The following is a 17,264-nucleotide window of genomic DNA, read 5'->3' as shown; positions in this document are numbered from 1 at the left end:
AGAGAGAGAGAGAGAAAGCATAAGCAGGGAGAGAGGCAGAGGGAGAGGGAGAAGCAGGCTCCTTGCCGAGCCAGGAGCCCGATGTGGGGCTCAATCCCAGGACTCTGGGATCATGACCTGAGCTGAAGGCAGACGCTTAACCATCTGAGCCACCCAGGCACCCCAATAAAAAATCTTTTAAAAAAATGTAAATTTTGCTATGTATACTTTACAGCAAGTAAAAAAAAATTAAGTTTAAAAAAGAATTTAGGGGCACCTGGATGGCTCAGTGGTTAGGCATCTGCCTTCGGCTCACATCATGATCCCAGGACCCTGCCCTGCTCAGCGGGGAGCCTGCTTCTCTCTCTCCTTCTACCTGCCACTCTACTTGTCCTCTCTCTCTGTCAAATAAATAAATAAAACCTTTTTAAAAATAAATAAATAAATAATAAAAAAGAATTCACTGTTTTATTCCGATTGTCTCCATCGTCAGTGCCCCCCCATATCTCCTGAGTAACTTTAACAGTCTTTAAACTAGTCTCCCACTCTGATCCTGTCCTCCAAAAAGCAGCCAGAGTGACCTTGCTAAGACGCAAACCTGAAAATTGAAGTGCCCATGCTCAAATCCCTTCTGTGGCTTCCTCCACCCTTGGGACAAAAATAATTTCTTCATGGCCATCATCAAAAAGACAAGGGGGGTCTGGCCTCACATCTATGGATGTAGAGAAAAGTGAACCCTTGTGCACTGTTGGTGGGAATATAAATTGGCGCTGCCACTAGGGAAAACAATATGGAGGATCCTCAAAAAATTAAAAATAGAAATACACTATGATCCAGCAATTCCACTTTTGGGAATATAGAACACTAAGAAATAAGGAAATGAGGGCGCCTGGGTGGCTCAGTTGGTTAAGCGACTGCCTTCGGCTCAGGTCATGGTCCCGGAGTCCCGGGATCGAGTCCCGCATCTGGCTCCCGGCTCAGCGGGGAGCCTGCTTCTCCCTCTGACCCTATCCCCTCTCATGCTGTTTCTCTCTCTCTGTCAAATAAATAAAAATAAACAAAATCTTTGAAAAAAAAAAAAAAAAAGAAATAAGGAAATGAAAACACTAACTTGAAAAGGTATCTGTACCCCATGTTCATAGCAGCATTATTTACAATAACCAAGGCATGGAAACAACCTAAATGTCCACCAATGAATGAATGGATAAAGAAGTTGTGGTATATACACCATGGAATATTATTCAGCCACAAAAAATGAGGAAATCCTACCATTTGTGACAACATGTATGGACCCTGGAGGTTTATGCTGAGTAAAATAAGTCCGTGGGAGAAAGACAAATACTTTATAATCTCACTCACACGGGCAATCTTAAAAAACAGACTCAGAAAAAGAGATTAGACTTATGGTTACCAGAGGTGGGTGATGGGAGAGGGGGAGATGGAGGAAGGTAGTTAAAAGATACAAACTTCCAGTTGAGATAAATAAATGGTAAGGATGTAAGTTACAACATGAGGACAATAGCTAACAATGCTGTACTGATACATTGGAAAACTGTTAAAAAAATAAATCCTAAGTGTTCTCATCACAAAGAAAATTTTTTTTTCTTCTTTTCATTGCATCTATATGAGAAGACAGAATTAGCTGTATCTATTGTGGTGATCATTTCACAATATATGTAAATCAAACCATCAAGAGGTAGGCCTTAAACTTATACAGTGATGTATGTCAATTATATTTCAATAAAACTAGAAAAAACAAAAACAAATTCTTCAGCATGCCCCTCCCACTCCTTCCAAACTTGTGGCTTTATTCCCTACCAGTGGCTGACAGGGTTTCAACTCCTGGAATGCTCTCTTCTCTTCCTCTCCCTCTTCCCCTTAACTCCTACTCTTCCTTCAGAGCTCCATCTTTCCTAACCCTCCAGATCAAACTCCCCATTACAAACCTTTACCACCAGGTCCAGCAGACTGAAAACTTACCTTTTCTGTCTTGGACCTTGGGTGAGGTATTCTTCCAACAATCTATGACAGAATGAATGACAGTTTGTCTCCAGCACTGCATGCCCCCAGGGAATCTGTAAAAGAGGTTTTTGTTTTTTTTTTTTAAAGATTTATTTATTTGACAGAGAGAGAGCACAAGCAGGGGGAGCGGCAGGCAGAGGGAGAGGGAGAAGCAGGCTCCCCACTGAGCAGGGAGCCCATGCGGGGCTCGATCCCAGGACCCTGGGATCATGACCTGAGCCGAAGGCAGACACCCAACCATCTGAGCCACCCAGAGGCCCCAAACGTAAAAGAGGTTTTATACCAATGGTACACTTCCAAACTGGAGTCAGTTGGTTAGGCTTTAACCACAGTTTTGCATATGGGAGGGAACAAGGTTCAGAAAAAAGGCAGGGCTGAAAAAGAACAAGATCCATGTGAAAGTTGGAGGACTAAAAGATGTGGACCCATGTCAGGTATATGTCTCTCCCACCAGGTCCAGACAGAGTAATGTCTCTTGTTGTATATGTCATCTTTTGGGGTCCAGCTTCACTCAACCTATTGAAAGAGGATCTTGGAATTGAGTTGTGATTGAAAACACCAACTATGGAATTCTGAAAAAGCTCCCTAGGAGATTCTGTTGTTTGCCTAGGGGGAGAAATACAGGTCAATGTTGACAGGTATACAAAGGATGTTCTGACTTCATTGATATTCTGACCTCACTAGTATTCTTTAAGACTAAAAGCTTAGGGGCACCTGGTGGCTCAGTTGGTTGGGCAACTGCCTTTGGCTCAGGTCATGATCCCGAGGTCCTGGGATGGAGCCCTGCATCAAGCTCCCTGCTCAGCAAGAGAGTCTGCTTCTCCCCCTCCCCCTGCTCATGCTCTCTCTCTCACACTCATTCTTTCAAAAAAAAAAAAAAAAAGACTAAAAACTTAAGGTTAAGAGTAAAGATTTTGAAGTCAGACCGACCCAGGTACTAGCTGAATGATTCCAGACAAGTCAGCCTCTATAAACCCACCACACAGAAGGGCTTTGGTCTCAACTTATTTCATAGTACAATGCACAAGGCACCACCTGGAGGGCTTACTAAAATGCTGATTATGGGCTGCACTCCCACAATTTCTGATTTGGCAGTTCTGGGATGGGGTCCGAGAATCTGCATCTCTAATCAAGTTCCTAGGTGATGTGGCTGCTGGTGGTCCAGACACATACGTTGTGAACCAATGTCCTAGCACACAGTGAGGACACAGTAGATGAATACTCAGATATTCTGACAGCTAATAAAGTACTTTCTGCACTCCCCCCACCCCAAACCCTGCCTCAGGAGTTCTCAACTGGTTCCAACTTGCCATATGGCCTTAGAAAATCTTTTCCCCTCTTTGGATCTCAGGTCTCACATTTGCCAAAAGAGGATACTGGGCCAAGATGAGACACTAAATTAATACAGAAAACAGTTTACATCCTGAACAGGGTCCTACGGAACTTGCAGGGGTTAGGGGAGAAAATGAGCAAGGGCTAAATCCTGAGGGGGCCGCTGGGGACTTCCGGGGAGCCAGTTTTGGGCTCCGAAAGACGCGGAAAAACAGGGCCGCGTTCTACCCCACTGCTATAGGGGACAAACCGTGGAGGGCTGGGCGACGCTCAAGTCTAACCTCGGCTCTCTGACGCCGTTCTCCAGTCTCCACAGCGCCCCCTCGTGCTCGCGTCACCATCCCCACCTAGATTGTCCCTTCCCACTCACCCTACCGTGCGCCTGGCGGAAGCTTGCCGTCACTTCCGTCACGCGTAGAGCGCTTGCGCCGAGGGGACGGCTGCGCTTTCTCTCGGACGGCTGCACGGCTGTGGATTGGCTGCGTGGGTTCGCCGGCGGGAGGACGCGCTGCGCTGCATTGCTCCTCCCTCCGCAGCGCCAGGTCTCGATTGAGCGAGCCGAGCCGGCGTTTTGGCAGAGTGAAGGCAGCCGCAGCGCGCTACCGAACCTGACCACTGATTCTGTCGCTGTCGCCGCCGCCGCCCTGCGCGCCGTGACGCGCGACCCCAGAGCCCGACACCTTTTGGCCTGGCCCGCGCGCCCCTGGCCCGGCCCGGGCGGCGCGACGGGAGGATGAGCGGCGGGCGGCGAAAGGAGGAGCCGCCTCAGCCGCAGCTGGCCAACGGGGCCCTTAAAGTCTCTGTCTGGAGCAAGGTGCTGCGGAGCGACGCGGCCTGGGAGGACAAGGTGCGGTGGGACCTGGCGAGGGCGCAGGTTCGAGGAGCCGGCTGGGACTCGGGGACGAATGGACAGGCCCGAGCCTGCCCCTGCCCGCTCTGGGCGCGGCCGAGTGTTTGGCGTGGGGAGGTGGGTGGGGTGTGGGTGGCACAAAGGTGTCGGGGCGAACTTGGCGGGCCCGGCGGGCCTGACAGCCGGGCTCGGGGCTCACCGCGGAGTGGCCTAAGCGTGAAGCCGCCTGGGTCACGCGGGAAGCAGCGAGGAGGGGGCACAGGAGTTGCCACCCGCGGGCAGGGCGTGTGCCTGAACGGCGAGAGTGAGCTGAATTCGACCTCCGCCTTTTACTGCCAGTAGGATCTTCAGTAAGTGACTTATCTTTTCCGAATTAACTGCTTAATACGGTCGTTAGCACGAACAGTAACGGTAACAGTCTTCCAGTGAAGACTCTGCCGGGTGCTCTCTCCACGCATTATCTCACTCAGTTCTCAGAACAGCTCTGAAGTGGGGTACCGTGGTGCAGGAAAGCGTTGAGCACGTGATGAGGCTCACTAAAGGTGAGCTGCCATTGCTTTTTTATTGGATGAGAAATACCAAATGCCTTAATAACTGCGAGAGAGGGGAGACTGAGACCACCTCTCAGAGGTGTGTGAGAGAGGGAGGGAGAGAGGGGGAAACCACCAAATGTTTGTGAGAAACGGTTGGGGCTTCAAGATGTTTTCACTGGTCACACAATTTCAGAAGATCTGGGTGTAGGCACTCCCCAACGCTGCTTCATGATCTGGAAGGGACCAACACAGCTTGATTCCAGTTGGCCTGAAAAGAATGTTATTATTTGCAGTTTTTCCCTTGTTTTTCTGGACTGATGAAGTGGGTTCTCCTTCCTGGAGTTCCTTTAAGGGGGGGTGGGGGGAATGGGAGGTACTTCCTGAAGGTGCCCTTGTCCTGCCCCCAGCCCTGCCCAGTTCTTGTAAAACCTTTCTGATCTGCTGTGTCATTTCTTTCTTTCGTTCTTGTACAAGGACTGGTTTCTGCAATCTGGGGCAGGTCAGAAACCTGAGTCTTCAATGTCCTTGTATGAAAATCAGATATGCTGGGACCAGCCTTCAGCACTTCTGTTTCTAATTCCTTTCTTCTTTGTGACTTACTCCAAATTCAGGGTGCAGGAAGATGGTGCTGAGTAGGTTAATAGCCCTTCTGCCTATGGATAGTCTGTCTAGATCTCTCCTCTGAGGGTCGGACAAGAGTGTTCTGTGGCCAGTAGCACAGTTACTATCACAGCCATTTCACACAAGCCATTTCATTTTTGAAGCTTCTAAAAAAAGTAAATAATTTTTCTAAAATTTTTACTTAGCACACAGGCCCGGAAGTCATCACTTAAGAGAACTAAGTATATCGTTTTTTGTTTTTAAAGCATGTTTTAGTATAAGAGGTGGAGATAAGAAAACTACATACTATTGCTCTTGGAGAAATTTCTCTGGAAGATGTGTTTATGGCAGAAAGCTTTTTTATTCCTCACCTATTACAGAGGCTCGCATGTGGCACCCACTGCAGATAATGCATGCATTCTCTTTCTTTCTACAGGATGAATTTTTAGATGTGATCTACTGGTTCCGACAGATCATTGCTGTGGTCCTAGGTGTCATTTGGGGAGTCTTACCATTGCGGGGTTTCTTGGGAATAGCAGGGTAAGTCTTGGGTATGTTCCATTTTCATGATATCATTTCAAATAGAGATTTTGTTTCCTTTTTATGGAAAAGGCCATTGCTAAGTTGGAGGATATATATAGATAAAATAAGTATATATGTATGTATGTTATATATCTCTCTCTATATGTAGGGTTTTTTTTTTTTTTAAAGATGACTATGTGTGTATGTGTGAGAGAAGTTACAAAGGCAAAAAAGTAGCCCCATGATGGCACTCCTGGGTCTGGTGCAGCACTCCTCAGTTCAGCAGGCCTGGGAGCATCTTAGCTTAGACATGTTATATTTCCAGACACTGGACTGGGCCAGTCTATTCATTCATGGGTCCAAAGGGATCTCATGCAAGAGGCTACTGCATTGCCTGTTGGTGGCAGGCATCTAGTTCTGGCATGACCTTTGTACCAGTGGAAATTTGGAAAGTAGAGGAACTTCTGTACTTGGTGACCACTCCCTATGACTGGCACTGTGCTAGATGTCTTGGATCTTGGCTTTGACAGAAGTTATTTCAGATCCTTACTTTTTAAAGATTTTTTTTTTTTTTTTGACAGAGATACAGTGAGAGAGGGAACACAAGCAGGGGGAGTGGGAGAGGGAGAAGCAGGCTTCCTGCTGAGCAGGGAGCCCGATGCGGGGCTCGATCCCAGGACCCCAGGACCATGACCTGAGCCGAAGGCAGATGCTTAACGACTGAGCCACCCAGGCGCCCCCAGATCCCTACTTTTTAAAAGCAATGAGAAAGTAGAAGGTTGGGCCCTCCACTTTTTACTGTGTTTCCATGGCCAGTGGCAGCAGAGCTGACACTTACCCCTGGTCTTGGCTCAGCTTGTTAACAAGCAACTGAAAGTGATGAGTCCACATGCCTACCAGACTGAATTAAAAGGATGTGTAGGAGGGCCACCTGGCTGGCTCAGTCGTTAAGCATCTGCCTTAGGCTCAGGTCATGATCCCGGGGTCCTGGGATCGAGCCCTACATCGGGCTCCCTGCGCCACAGGAAGCCGGCTTCTCCCTCTCCCACTCCCCCTGCTTGTGTTCCCTCTCTCACTGTCTCTCTCGTCAAATAAATAAAATCTTTAAAAAAAAAAAAGGATGTGTAGGAGTTATCTCAAGATAGGAATTGTGGGTAAGCTACAGTGGGAAATGGACAGGCAAGCTTGTGAGTTTTTTTTTTTTTCTTCCCACACAGGAACTGTGATCCTTAACCATGGAACATCACATTGGTTGTTTTAGGGGTGATCACATCTCTTATTCCCTCACTCTAGGGTGAAAAGGGTGAAATAGATTTCAAATTCATTTGAGTTCCTTATTTTCTCAGAAGATAACCCAAAAGGAATGTACAGTCTCCTCTTCTAACTAAAAAGTTTTTGATTTATGATACTGAGCAAAACATTTGTCTAAGGAAAGGAGTTATGTTACGCTCTGCCTAACCTTGCTGGAGTGGACATGTGATGAGTTCTGAGTGATGGTGAGGAGACACAGGACCTGGGGTTCATAGGTCTTCCCTAGTTGGAGGAAGTGTATAGATACTCTTCAGAATGTTGGTCATCCCATTTGAGCTTTCTGTGAAAGAAAAGGCAGATAAGAGGAAAGGTCAGAGAAAGGGGGAAGGCAGTCTAAAGACAAGAGGGAGTCTCTCATCTTCCCAAGGCCACTTTTCTAGGAGAGAAGAACGCTGGTTCAGACCCCTTGCCCCCATCTCATCTTGCAGGATTCCTAAGAGAGTTCTCTGAAGTCACCCAATCTAGGAATAATATAACAAAGACCAGAGTTAGTTTAGTATCCTTCCCACTGTGGCAGATGAGTTAAGCTGCTTAGAGATCTCTTTTTTCTTTTTTTCTTGTAACTGTAAAAAGCTCTGGATTCAAGTTCCAGCTCTGCCACCTTCAAGCTACATAATTTTGGGCTCATCTCTCAAGCTTCCATTGTCTCATCATTAAAAGGGGGGACTAAAAGTGCCCTTCTCATAAGATGGATGTGTGAACTAAATAATGCAAATAAATTCCTAAATGTAGTGCTTAGTACATCATATTGCACTCCATAAATGGTTCACTGCAGTCATATGATTAGCTTTACAAAGAGTGCTAAAAATGGCTATTGAGAAAACAGGAAAGGAGGTATTTGGGAGTAAATTCACTTTGGAGTGGCTCACCCATAGTGCTGCGTTCTCAGGACTGCCTGTTTCCTGGGGTTTGGTCCCATGCTGTCCTGCCAGAGCCAGTTTCTCTCACTCCAAACAAATCCCTTCCTCCTTTGGTTGGCACCTTTTCCCTTGCTCTTGGAAAGGGCCCAAGGACATTGATTTTTCCACACACTCCCTCTCTTCCATCTGCCTGACCCAGTTGCCTGGGCTTAGGGCAGGACTGCTCTGGTGCTCCATTCTGGTGACCCTCTTCTCTCCACTTTGTGCCTTAACTACCCTCTGTCTGGGCTCCACCTTGGCTTCTCTTCATTTCTGGTGTGGCGACAGTGAGGGCATATTCAGATAAAACCATTTTCTCCGTTCTCATTATTTATAGTTTGCCTGAGAACTGAGTGGTGGTTCTGCTCTGCAGAGGTTTTGCGTCATCCCTTCTTGCCTCTCTGTCTCTCATAGAGCCTGGCATAATGATTGATAGGTGTTCAGTGAATGCTTGTTAAAATTTTTTAAAACCTGAAATGAATTCCCATCGATCCTTGAAAGCAGGGTCATACCTTACTGTTGTCATGTAGCCTCCCAGCCCTGAAATCAGAGTATTTGTTAGAGGTTCATTATTTTGTTAAAATTCTGAATTTTTAGGATAGAGTTTTAAAAAGTGCATTGGAGAGTCTTTGTAAGGTTTTTTCCCCCAGCCCCAAGCCACGTTCATTTCTTTGTCTATATATCTGTGTAATTCTCTCCCCCGTTTACAATACAGGATTTATGCCCGTTTTTTTTTTTTTTTGAAGATTTTATTTATTTATTTGATGGACGGCGAGAGAGGGAGCACAAGGAGGGGGAGTGGCAGAGGGAGAAGCAGGCTTCCTGCGGTGCACGGAGCCCGATGCGGGGCTCGATCCCAGGACCCTGGGATCATGACCTGAGCTGAAGGCAGATGCTTAACAACTGAGCCACCCAGGCGCCCCTGGATGTATACCCATCTTTAAAGCTCAGTTTGAGCCCCTCCAGTCCTTTCCTGAGCCCTCCCCCTTGACCACCAGACGTTTAAAGGCCTTTGTTTCTGTGACTTCACTTGCTACTTAGTGTGTGACCCTTGGAAGGCAGGGGCCCAGTTAGCTCTTTTCTCTCTGTCATCCCTTATTTCCTCACATTTCCCTATATCATATCACTAAGCAACCACTTTCATAGCCAGAGACTCACAATGAGTCTCAGCCATTCTCCAGCCCTAGCTTATTAGCTGAATCCCAGAGTAACATTTCTGAGTCCTGCTAGTAATCTCTGTCTGGAACCACTAACAGCCTGTCCAAAATGAATCTCCATGGGGCACCTGGGTGGCCCAGTTGGTTGAGCGCCCGGCTCTGGATTTCAGCTCAGGTCATGATCTCAGGGTCCTTGGATTAAGCCCCGCATTGGGCTCTGTGCTCAGCGGGCAGTCTGCTTGAGGATTCTGTCTCCCTCTTCTGCCCTTCCTCCCGCTCACGCATGCGTGCTCTCTCTAAAATACATAAATCAGTCTTTCAAAAACAAAACAAAATGAAACTCCTGACAGAGAGAGGCAGCCAGATTGGCTAGGTCCCAAGATTTCTGGCAGAAGATAAGGATGTGGCTACAACATGACCAAGCCAAGGACTGTATTTTGTGTGAAATCCAAGAAAAACCTGCTCTTCCTGGCTCCCTGCCTGTTACTGGAACCATTATACTCCCAGACCCTTAGGCTTGAAGACTTTGAGTCTCTTACCTCCCCATTCAGCCATTTTCCCAGTCCCTGTCCTCAAGCTTTATTTCTGCTCGTGTTATAAAACATGGTACAAGTCTAAACCAGTCTCCCAGCTCCTATTCCCCCAACTCATGAGAAAGCCTATACTTTCCTCACAAACTAGACTGGGATGCCTAGCTGGCTCAGCCAGTAGAGCATGCCACTCTTGATCTCAGGGTTATGGGTTTGAGCCCCTGGTTGTGTATAGAGATTACTTAAAAATAAAATCTTTAAAACAAAAAACAAAAAAACTAGACTTCTGATGTATGTATACTCTGTCTCATGCTCAAACAGCCCCAGGGTCTGCCCCCTACCCCTTATACTGATGGACACTCCTCAGCATCATCATACTGCCCTGCCCCACACCAGCCTACACTTCATCCATTACGAGGAACTAGTTCTTTGCATTTTCCCCACCCCAGCCTTCAGGAGCAGTATGGCCTAAAACATATAGTCCCCCATTAAATTAGATGCTGTAACTTGGAAGATCATAAAGTGTTGATCACTTTACAAAAATTTCTACATGATGACTGTACCAAGAGATAAGTAGATCAGGGTGATAACATTACACTTCACTGCATTCTAAATGCTTCATTAGTTAAATAATACAATATGGGGGATCAAAGACCTTCCTGGAGGTGCTCACGAACCTGTGGTTTCAGTTCCATGCTCACGGCTGTTTTTGGCCTCCTAATAGATAGCTGAGGTAGAGCAGGAACTGTCAGTGTTCACCTCTGCATCAAGTGCAGTAGCAGACAGTGGATATCTGGAAATTGTCTCCCATTGGGAATGAATGCAGGAGCTGCTTTAGTACGCTTGCTTGTTCCACTAGGCCATGAAGCAGCAGCCTGACATGTATTTGTCCCATGGCCACCCCACCCCAGCTGGAGCTACTTGGAGGCCCATGTCAGGTACTAGTCCTGGTTTGGGATGGTTTGGCTACTATTCTCTCTTACTCTGAGAGAGCTTGGAGAACTTTTGTGTGCTTTTAAATTTTTTTAAAAAATTTTTGCTGGGCATCTAAATAAAAGTTGCTTTTTATGCCTCTAGCTCAACCACTGGGCAGTTCCATTGAGGGTCTAGGTCCATGTATTATTTTTCACTTGCCCCCATAATACAAATACTTAACTATGCAACAGTGAGTGTCCTGGTAGGGCTGGACTGTGATAGTGGAGTTCTAAGTCTTCTGAGCTCATAGTTTGTGTTTGGTGCTTGTCCTCCCTCCAGATTCTGCCTGATCAATGCAGGAGTCCTGTATCTCTACTTCAGCAACTACCTACAGATAGATGAGGAAGAATATGGTGGCACATGGGAGCTCACAAAAGAAGGGTTTATGACATCTTTTGCCTTGTTCATGGTATGTATAGCTGATAGTTATATAGTAAATCCTGTTGTTTCTCAAGGGGAGCACACTGATTGGGTTACACTTTGTGATTGGGGTGTACCATTTTCCAAAAGGCTCCAGGGATTGGAGGGCATTTCCTCCATCAGTCCAGTTGTCACAAAAGATGTGGTGTGGTACACTGTAGTCTCCCTGTTGGTCTACACACCCAGGGCCTGTCATCAGCTTCTACATCTGATTCTCAAATGTGGTTGCATAATAGAAACTAGGAAACATTTACAAGTACGTTTATGGCTTTCATAATAGCTGGAAAAGCGCAAACAACCATCACCTGGTCAGTAGATAAATAAAATGTTGTATATCCATATGGTATTCGACCATAAAAAGGAATAAAGTACTGGTAGGGGCTACAACTTTGATGAATTTTGAAAACGTTATCCTGAGTGAAAGAAGCCAGACACAAAACATGTTACGTGATTCCATTTATGTAAAATGTCCAGAATAGGCAAATCCACACAGATAAAAAAGTAGATGAGTGGTTGCCAGTGACCGGGGGGAGGGGGGAGACAGACAGAGAAATGGGAAGAAACTGAGGATGATGAAAATGTTCCAGAATCAGTGTGATCTTTGCACAACTCTGTGAATATACTAAAAACCTCTGTATTGTATATATATATTTTTTTTTCTATTAAATACTTTAAAAGGTGAACTTTATGAAATATGAATCATATCTCAAAATTAATTTTTTTAAAAAATTGTAGACTCTGGCCCAAATCAGTAAAATCAGAATCCCTGGGCGGGGGTGCCTGGGCATACATATGTATTAAAGGTCCCAGGAGATTGCAGTGAATAACCAGTTTTGAGAACCTCTGCTTTATTTGATATGAAGCTGACAGGGTATGGTGGTGGTTTGTTTTTCACATTTGTTGCTAATCCTAACCCTTTACCTGTATCATTTCCACATCTATAACTCCACTCCCTGGTGCTCCAGTTGCTTTTTGGTTGAGAGGGAAGCTTGTCCATGGTCTCTTTGGTAGCACTGTGGGTGATCCTGGGCTCTGTCAGAGACAGCTTCATTTCAGTGAACTTATTTAGGCCTCCCGGCTGATTGCATTGAATAACCCCTGGGAAGCCCACTGTGCACACATTCTTTGACATTTTTGTTCTGTGGAATAGGTGCCTGTGTTGACCCAGGTGACCTACGACCATTGCTTATCTCCTCTCTAGGTCATTTGGATCATTTTTTACACTGCCATCCACTATGACTGATGGTGTACAGACCCCACCTACTCTCTGTCTGGTCCAAAGGACCCTCGTAGTTACAGCACAGAAACATGATTGTAGGGGCACCCCAGCCACGTGGAACCTGGAAGACCCATGTTTCCTGGACCAAGAATCATTGTGTTGGGCATCAGTGTTTTCTGCAAGGGTTGTGATCTGAAACTTTTTAAAGAACCATCCGCCTTTTGGGGAAGCATTTCTGAATTGTCCATCACCAACCATTCCTTCTTGGATATCATCATGAAACACCTGTTTGCTGATCGGAGCTGTCATTTAATTTGATGCACCTCTGGATCCGGATGAAACATTAAATTGTCTTCCTCACTTCTCCATCAGGTGTACAGTTTTTAAACTATCAGTGGCATTTCAAGTCTTCTGAAAACAGAGTGGCGGTATGTGCGTGGTCCATAGCACAGTACAAGCAGCATCTAATAAGTTTTCCTTGTAGAACGTTTTCGGGTACTTGAATAAATCAAATCTTTAATTGAGAACCTGTTGATGATACCTATGAAAGCCTTTCCCACATCACCTCTAGCCTCAGAACCCTACCCTCCATCCTCATCCCTCTTCCTCCTCTCCCTGCTCCTGTAGTAGCTCCAGCCAGGCCTGTCTTCCTTAATGGGCAGCAGGGAAATCAAGGGCTAGAGTTGGTGTAGGCTGTGGCCTTACTGACTTCTGATGCCCCTGCCCGGTACTGAGAGACGTGACTGACCACCGCAGTGTGCTAGACCCAGAAGGTGCCATTTTGTGTTTGGCCACAAGATAGCAAGGCCACTGTAGCCAGGAAAGCTTAGCAGATTCAAATGATAAGCCACAAAATGAAATAGAGATCTTGGAGCTAGGACTGTCCAGAGAAAAGGTTTGATGGGGCTGTTTGAGACCTGGACTGTCAGAGGTCCCCTTTGCTCTGGGGGGCCAGGTGGAGGCTGGACATTCCGGTTCTGTTGCTGTGGGAAGACATCCATCCCTCTGCTTTCCTGTCTTCTAGGCCACAGTCCTACCTTCTGAAGTATGGTTTTCTGAGTGAGACTTGTAGATTCTCTTTAAATGTTTTTTTTTTTTCCTTCTTGATGCTAGTGGTGGTTTCTACCTAGTGGGTGGAACTGTGGGGGTGTAGAAGGGGACTCAATAGGCAGGGGAGGAAGATGGTTCTGGAAATCCCAAACTCAGGTCAAATTGTGTCAAACCCCAGAGGCCTAGTCTCTTTGGAGCCCTGTCCCTGTTTTCAGCTGGTCTGTACTTGAACTAGAGGTTGCAGGTGGGTTCATGGCATTGGGAGAGGGTTAAGTGACTTCTTGGGGCTGAGACAGGAAGGAGCAGAGGATACAAGTGGGACCCTGAATTTGCCTCTGGAGTGCTTAGGCTGAGCTGAGCTGGGGGTCTAGGTGCTGCAGCGTTGGATTCCCTTTTGGCCTCTGCTTTGGGCCATGGCATCATCCAAGGAGCTGTCATCACTCAGGCTGATGTAGGAGCTGATGGCCTCCCGGAGCCCCTCGCTGAGGAGAGGGGACTCCCCTAAGGCAGGTGCTTCAGAGAACAGGAGGGAGCTATGGAGAGGGGAAGAGAGTTGGGTCAAGGAGCCTCATCCTCCTGCCTGCTCTCACCACAGTTCAAGTTCACACCACCTGAAAACTCTCAGTGGCTCCCCATTCTCTGTCAGATAAAACCCCAGCTTGACTTCTCCATTCAGGACTGGTGCTTTCTGTTCTACCCCATCTTGTCTGACCTTCCATCCTGGCCATCTTTGGCATCTGGGCATGCCCTCTATCCACTCCGTCTTCCTCCTTCCTGCCAGTCCCCCTACAGTCCTGCTGAGCCTGGCTCGCCAGTGTCCCCAAAGGTGACAGGCTCATTTGAGGTTGTGGGTTCCCAGGGGTGGGTCCTTCTTTCTCCTTTGTTCTGCCTTCATGTTCCAGGGGTCCCCTTACCTGTCCAGCTCTTTCCAATTGAGTGGTGCCCTCTGCACAGTCACAGGTAGGGGTAGGGACTTGCCAGGGAGCGGGCCAGCCCTCCGCAGGGCACAGGGTTCCTTGAGGAGGCAGCAGATGTCATCCGCCAACTCTGAGAAAGAGACCTAGACCCTTGACATGGCTGACTCCAGCCCTACTTTACCCTCCCTAACAACCCCCACCCTCACCCTGACAGCTTTCCCCATTTGGCAGGTGGAGGCATGGTCAAAAAAGAATGACGGGGGCACCTGGCTGGCTCAGTCGGTAGAGACTCATGATCTCAGGGTCATGAGTTCAGGCTCCACTTTGGGTGTATAGATTACATTTTTAAAAAAGTGACAGGGCACAAGCCTCAAGCTGTGATCTAGGGGCTGAGATGCAATCAGGTCATTCTAGGCTAGGTTTTGAAGATTTAATTTGCTGTGGTTTTGGGTAGTTTGATGGACCTCTTTGAGTGCCAGTTTCTGGTTAGGAAAGTGCTTTAGGAAGAAGAAAGCTAGAAAATACTTCATCTCTACGTGTTCTGTCAGTATCGACTGCATGGACCCACCCTTTAGGAAACACCTGATCAGTTTTACCAGGAGTGGTCTTTCCTTTCTGCCCCTTTGACACTGCCCTCCTGGCTGCATGCTCCAGTCCCTATAACAGGACAGGCACCCGGAAATGCTGAGTCAACTGAATCGCACAACAGCAACAGCTCTGGGCCTAGTTCCTGTAGAGAGAACTGTGCCTGCCATTGAGGTCTTGGACTCAGAACCACATGGGAGGTCTATGTGGCTCTGTCAGGGCATGGGATGAAGACAGAGCTCCCCAGCCTATGTTCTTAGCACAGGAACTGGCATGGAGATGGAGAGGTCCCTCTTCTGCCTGTCTGGATATTCTCCAGCAGGTAAAGTGTCTAAGGGCACAACTGTCTGCCCCCTGCACCCCACATCCCAGTCTAATGGGAAGGCCATACCAGAATAGTGATCCACGAGGGCCTGGAGTGAAGGGAAGGTGAGGCGTGGTGAGATGTACAGCCAGCCATTATCAAGGCACTGGATCCTGTAGTGTCTGATCCGGTCCCACGATGCAGGGCGGCTAAGGCGGACTGACAGGGAGTAACAACCTGAGGAGGAAAGCGTTCCGGGCAGGACTGAGGCCCTACTGGGACCCATCCCAACCCAAGTTGGGAGAAGAAAGCTGAGAATGGCTACCGGGCCCAGACAGAAGGGAAGTGGACAGGGGAGGGGCGAAGACTTGCTCTCTTGGCCATAAATGACCACACATTCTTAATTGATAGGGCTCTCGTGAGGATGAAATGAGATCAATCACACAGCACGCAGCACAGGGCTGGGCACAGTTTACATGACTATTAAGTGTGGCTATTATAGACTCAAGTGGGCAGAAGTGTTAGAATGTGAAAACGTGTCAGTAGATGCCCGCAAGGACGTGCTGAAGGAGGAGCTCTTACCGTGCTGGTGGAAAGATAAATCAGTACCTCTCCCTCTGCCTCTCCCTGTGCGCTGCCTCTTTCTCTCAAATAAATAAATCTTAAAAAAAAAATAGTTGTGGGAGCGCCTGGGTGGCTCAGTCAGTTGAGTGCCTTCGGCTCAGGTCATGATCATGGAGTTATGGGATCAAGCCCCACACTGGGCTCCCTGCTCAGCAGGGAGTCTGCTTCTTCGTCTCCCTCTGCCCCTGCTCCATCTCTCCCTCAATTTCTTTCTCTCAAATAAATAAATAAAATCTTAAAAAAAATAGTTATGTTCTTTGACCACAACAGAATAAAATTATAAATTAACAAAATATCTGGAAAATCCCCAAATACTTGGGAATAACCCAGAAGTCAAAGAAGAAATCACAAAAAAAATTAGCAAAGATTTTTAATTATTTGAGAGAGGGGGAGAGAGAGCACGAGCAGGGGGGAGGGGCAGAAGGAGAAGCAGGCTCCCCCAACTTGGGACTTGATCCCAGGACCCCAGGACCACGACCCGAGCCGAAGCCAGACTCAACCGACTGAGCCACCCAGGTGCCCATTAGCAAATATTTTTAACTTTTTTTTTTGAGAGAGGGAGAGTGCACAAGCAGGCAGGCAGAGGGAGAGGGAGAAGCAGGCTCCCCAAGGAGCAGGGAGCCTGACATGGGGCTAGATTCCAGGACCCTGGGATCATGACCTGAGCTGAAGGCAGACGCTTAGCCAACTGAGCCACCCAGGTGCCCCATTTTTTTTGAGGAAGCTCTACACCCTGATACTGGTAATTTATTGCCTTTTTTTTTCCCTTAATCAGTTTAGTTTGAGGTTTATCATATTTTTAAGTAATCTCTGTGCCCAGCGTGGGGCTTGAACTGAGTACTCTGAGATACTCAGTAGTCGGTAGAGTCACATGCTCTACCGACTGAGCCAGCCAGGCACCCCTTTTTTTTTTTTTTAAGATTCATTTATTTTGGGGAGGGGGAGGGGAGAGTCTGCCTTCAGCTCAGGAGCCCTGCTTTGGGCTCCCTGCTTAGCAGGGAGCCTGCTTCTCCCTCTCCCTCTGCTGCTGTTCCTGTTTATGCTCTCTCACTCTCTGTCAAATAAATAAAATCTTTAAAAAAAATGGAATTAAAAAAATTAAATTATATATTTTATATATAAAAAATATATATATTCTTATATAAATAGAATAAAGGAGAAAAAACATGATCACCTGAAAAAATGTATAAAAATCATTTGACAAAATTCAGTACTCATCCTGATAAAAAACCACCACCACAAAACTACAAACAGAAGGTGTAATAGTTTCCTATTGCTGCTATAACAAATTACCACAAATTCAGTGGCTTAATCTGAAATGGGTTTCACTGAACTAAAATCAAGGTGTCAGCAGGATTTGTTTCTTCTGCAAGCTCTAGAGGATAATCCATTTTTTGCTTTTCCAGTTCCTAGAAGCCACCTGCATCCCTTAGCT

At 46.9% G+C, this 17,264-nt stretch overlaps 2 protein-coding genes and 1 long non-coding RNA gene across 9 annotated transcripts in view; 1 reads left to right on the top strand and 2 right to left on the bottom strand.

Moving 5' to 3' along the window:
* Positions 1-3,729, bottom strand: part of LOC102733102 (uncharacterized) — a 118,244-nt gene extending 114,515 nt beyond the window's left edge. For all 3 annotated transcript variants that reach the window (XR_014149104.1, XR_014149105.1, XR_434586.3), the window contains exons 1-2: positions 3,615-3,729; positions 1,960-2,054 (exon numbers count right to left, since the gene is read on the bottom strand). This is a non-coding gene — a long non-coding RNA (uncharacterized LOC102733102). The remainder of the gene's footprint in view (positions 1-1,959; positions 2,055-3,614) is intronic.
* An 80-nt stretch (positions 3,730-3,809) lies between these two features.
* RAB5IF (RAB5 interacting factor) lies at positions 3,810-12,715 on the top strand. Of its 3 annotated transcripts, none has more exons than XM_081832908.1 (4): positions 3,816-4,180; positions 5,753-5,856; positions 10,990-11,119; positions 12,281-12,391. In XM_081832908.1, exons 1-4 carry the CDS (start codon positions 4,067-4,069, stop codon positions 12,329-12,331), a joined length of 399 nt encoding a protein of 132 aa, XP_081689034.1. In that variant the 5' UTR covers positions 3,816-4,066; the 3' UTR covers positions 12,332-12,391. The 3 variants fall into 3 exon arrangements, with proteins under 3 accessions (XP_006742593.1, XP_081689034.1, XP_006742595.1); XM_006742532.2 differs by having other exon boundaries at positions 3,828-4,180; positions 12,332-12,715; XM_006742530.3 differs by lacking the exon at positions 10,990-11,119 and having other exon boundaries at positions 3,810-4,180; positions 12,332-12,715.
* Positions 7,281-17,264, bottom strand: part of SLA2 (Src like adaptor 2) — a 29,117-nt gene continuing 19,133 nt past the window's right edge. For 2 of the 3 annotated variants that reach the window (XM_031038234.2, XM_006742544.3), the window contains 3 exons: positions 15,293-15,442; positions 14,314-14,446; positions 11,572-13,932 (listed from right to left, as the gene is read on the bottom strand). In XM_031038234.2, coding sequence (XP_030894094.1) covers positions 13,767-13,932; positions 14,314-14,446; positions 15,293-15,442 — 449 coding nt within the window. In that variant the 3' untranslated portion in view covers positions 11,572-13,766. Of the gene's footprint in view, positions 7,430-11,571; positions 13,933-14,313; positions 14,447-15,292; positions 15,443-17,264 lie in introns of those variants that run through there. The other variant, XM_081832906.1, reaches the window with a different exon arrangement.

Source organism: Leptonychotes weddellii, chromosome 10 (assembly GCF_054177405.1).
Source record: "Leptonychotes weddellii isolate Sample4059 chromosome 10, ASM5417740v2, whole genome shotgun sequence".
Taxonomy (NCBI): domain Eukaryota; kingdom Metazoa; phylum Chordata; class Mammalia; order Carnivora; family Phocidae; genus Leptonychotes; species Leptonychotes weddellii.
The sequence above is the reverse complement of the archived record's forward strand: the minus strand, read 5'-3'. Positions and strand labels throughout refer to the sequence as shown.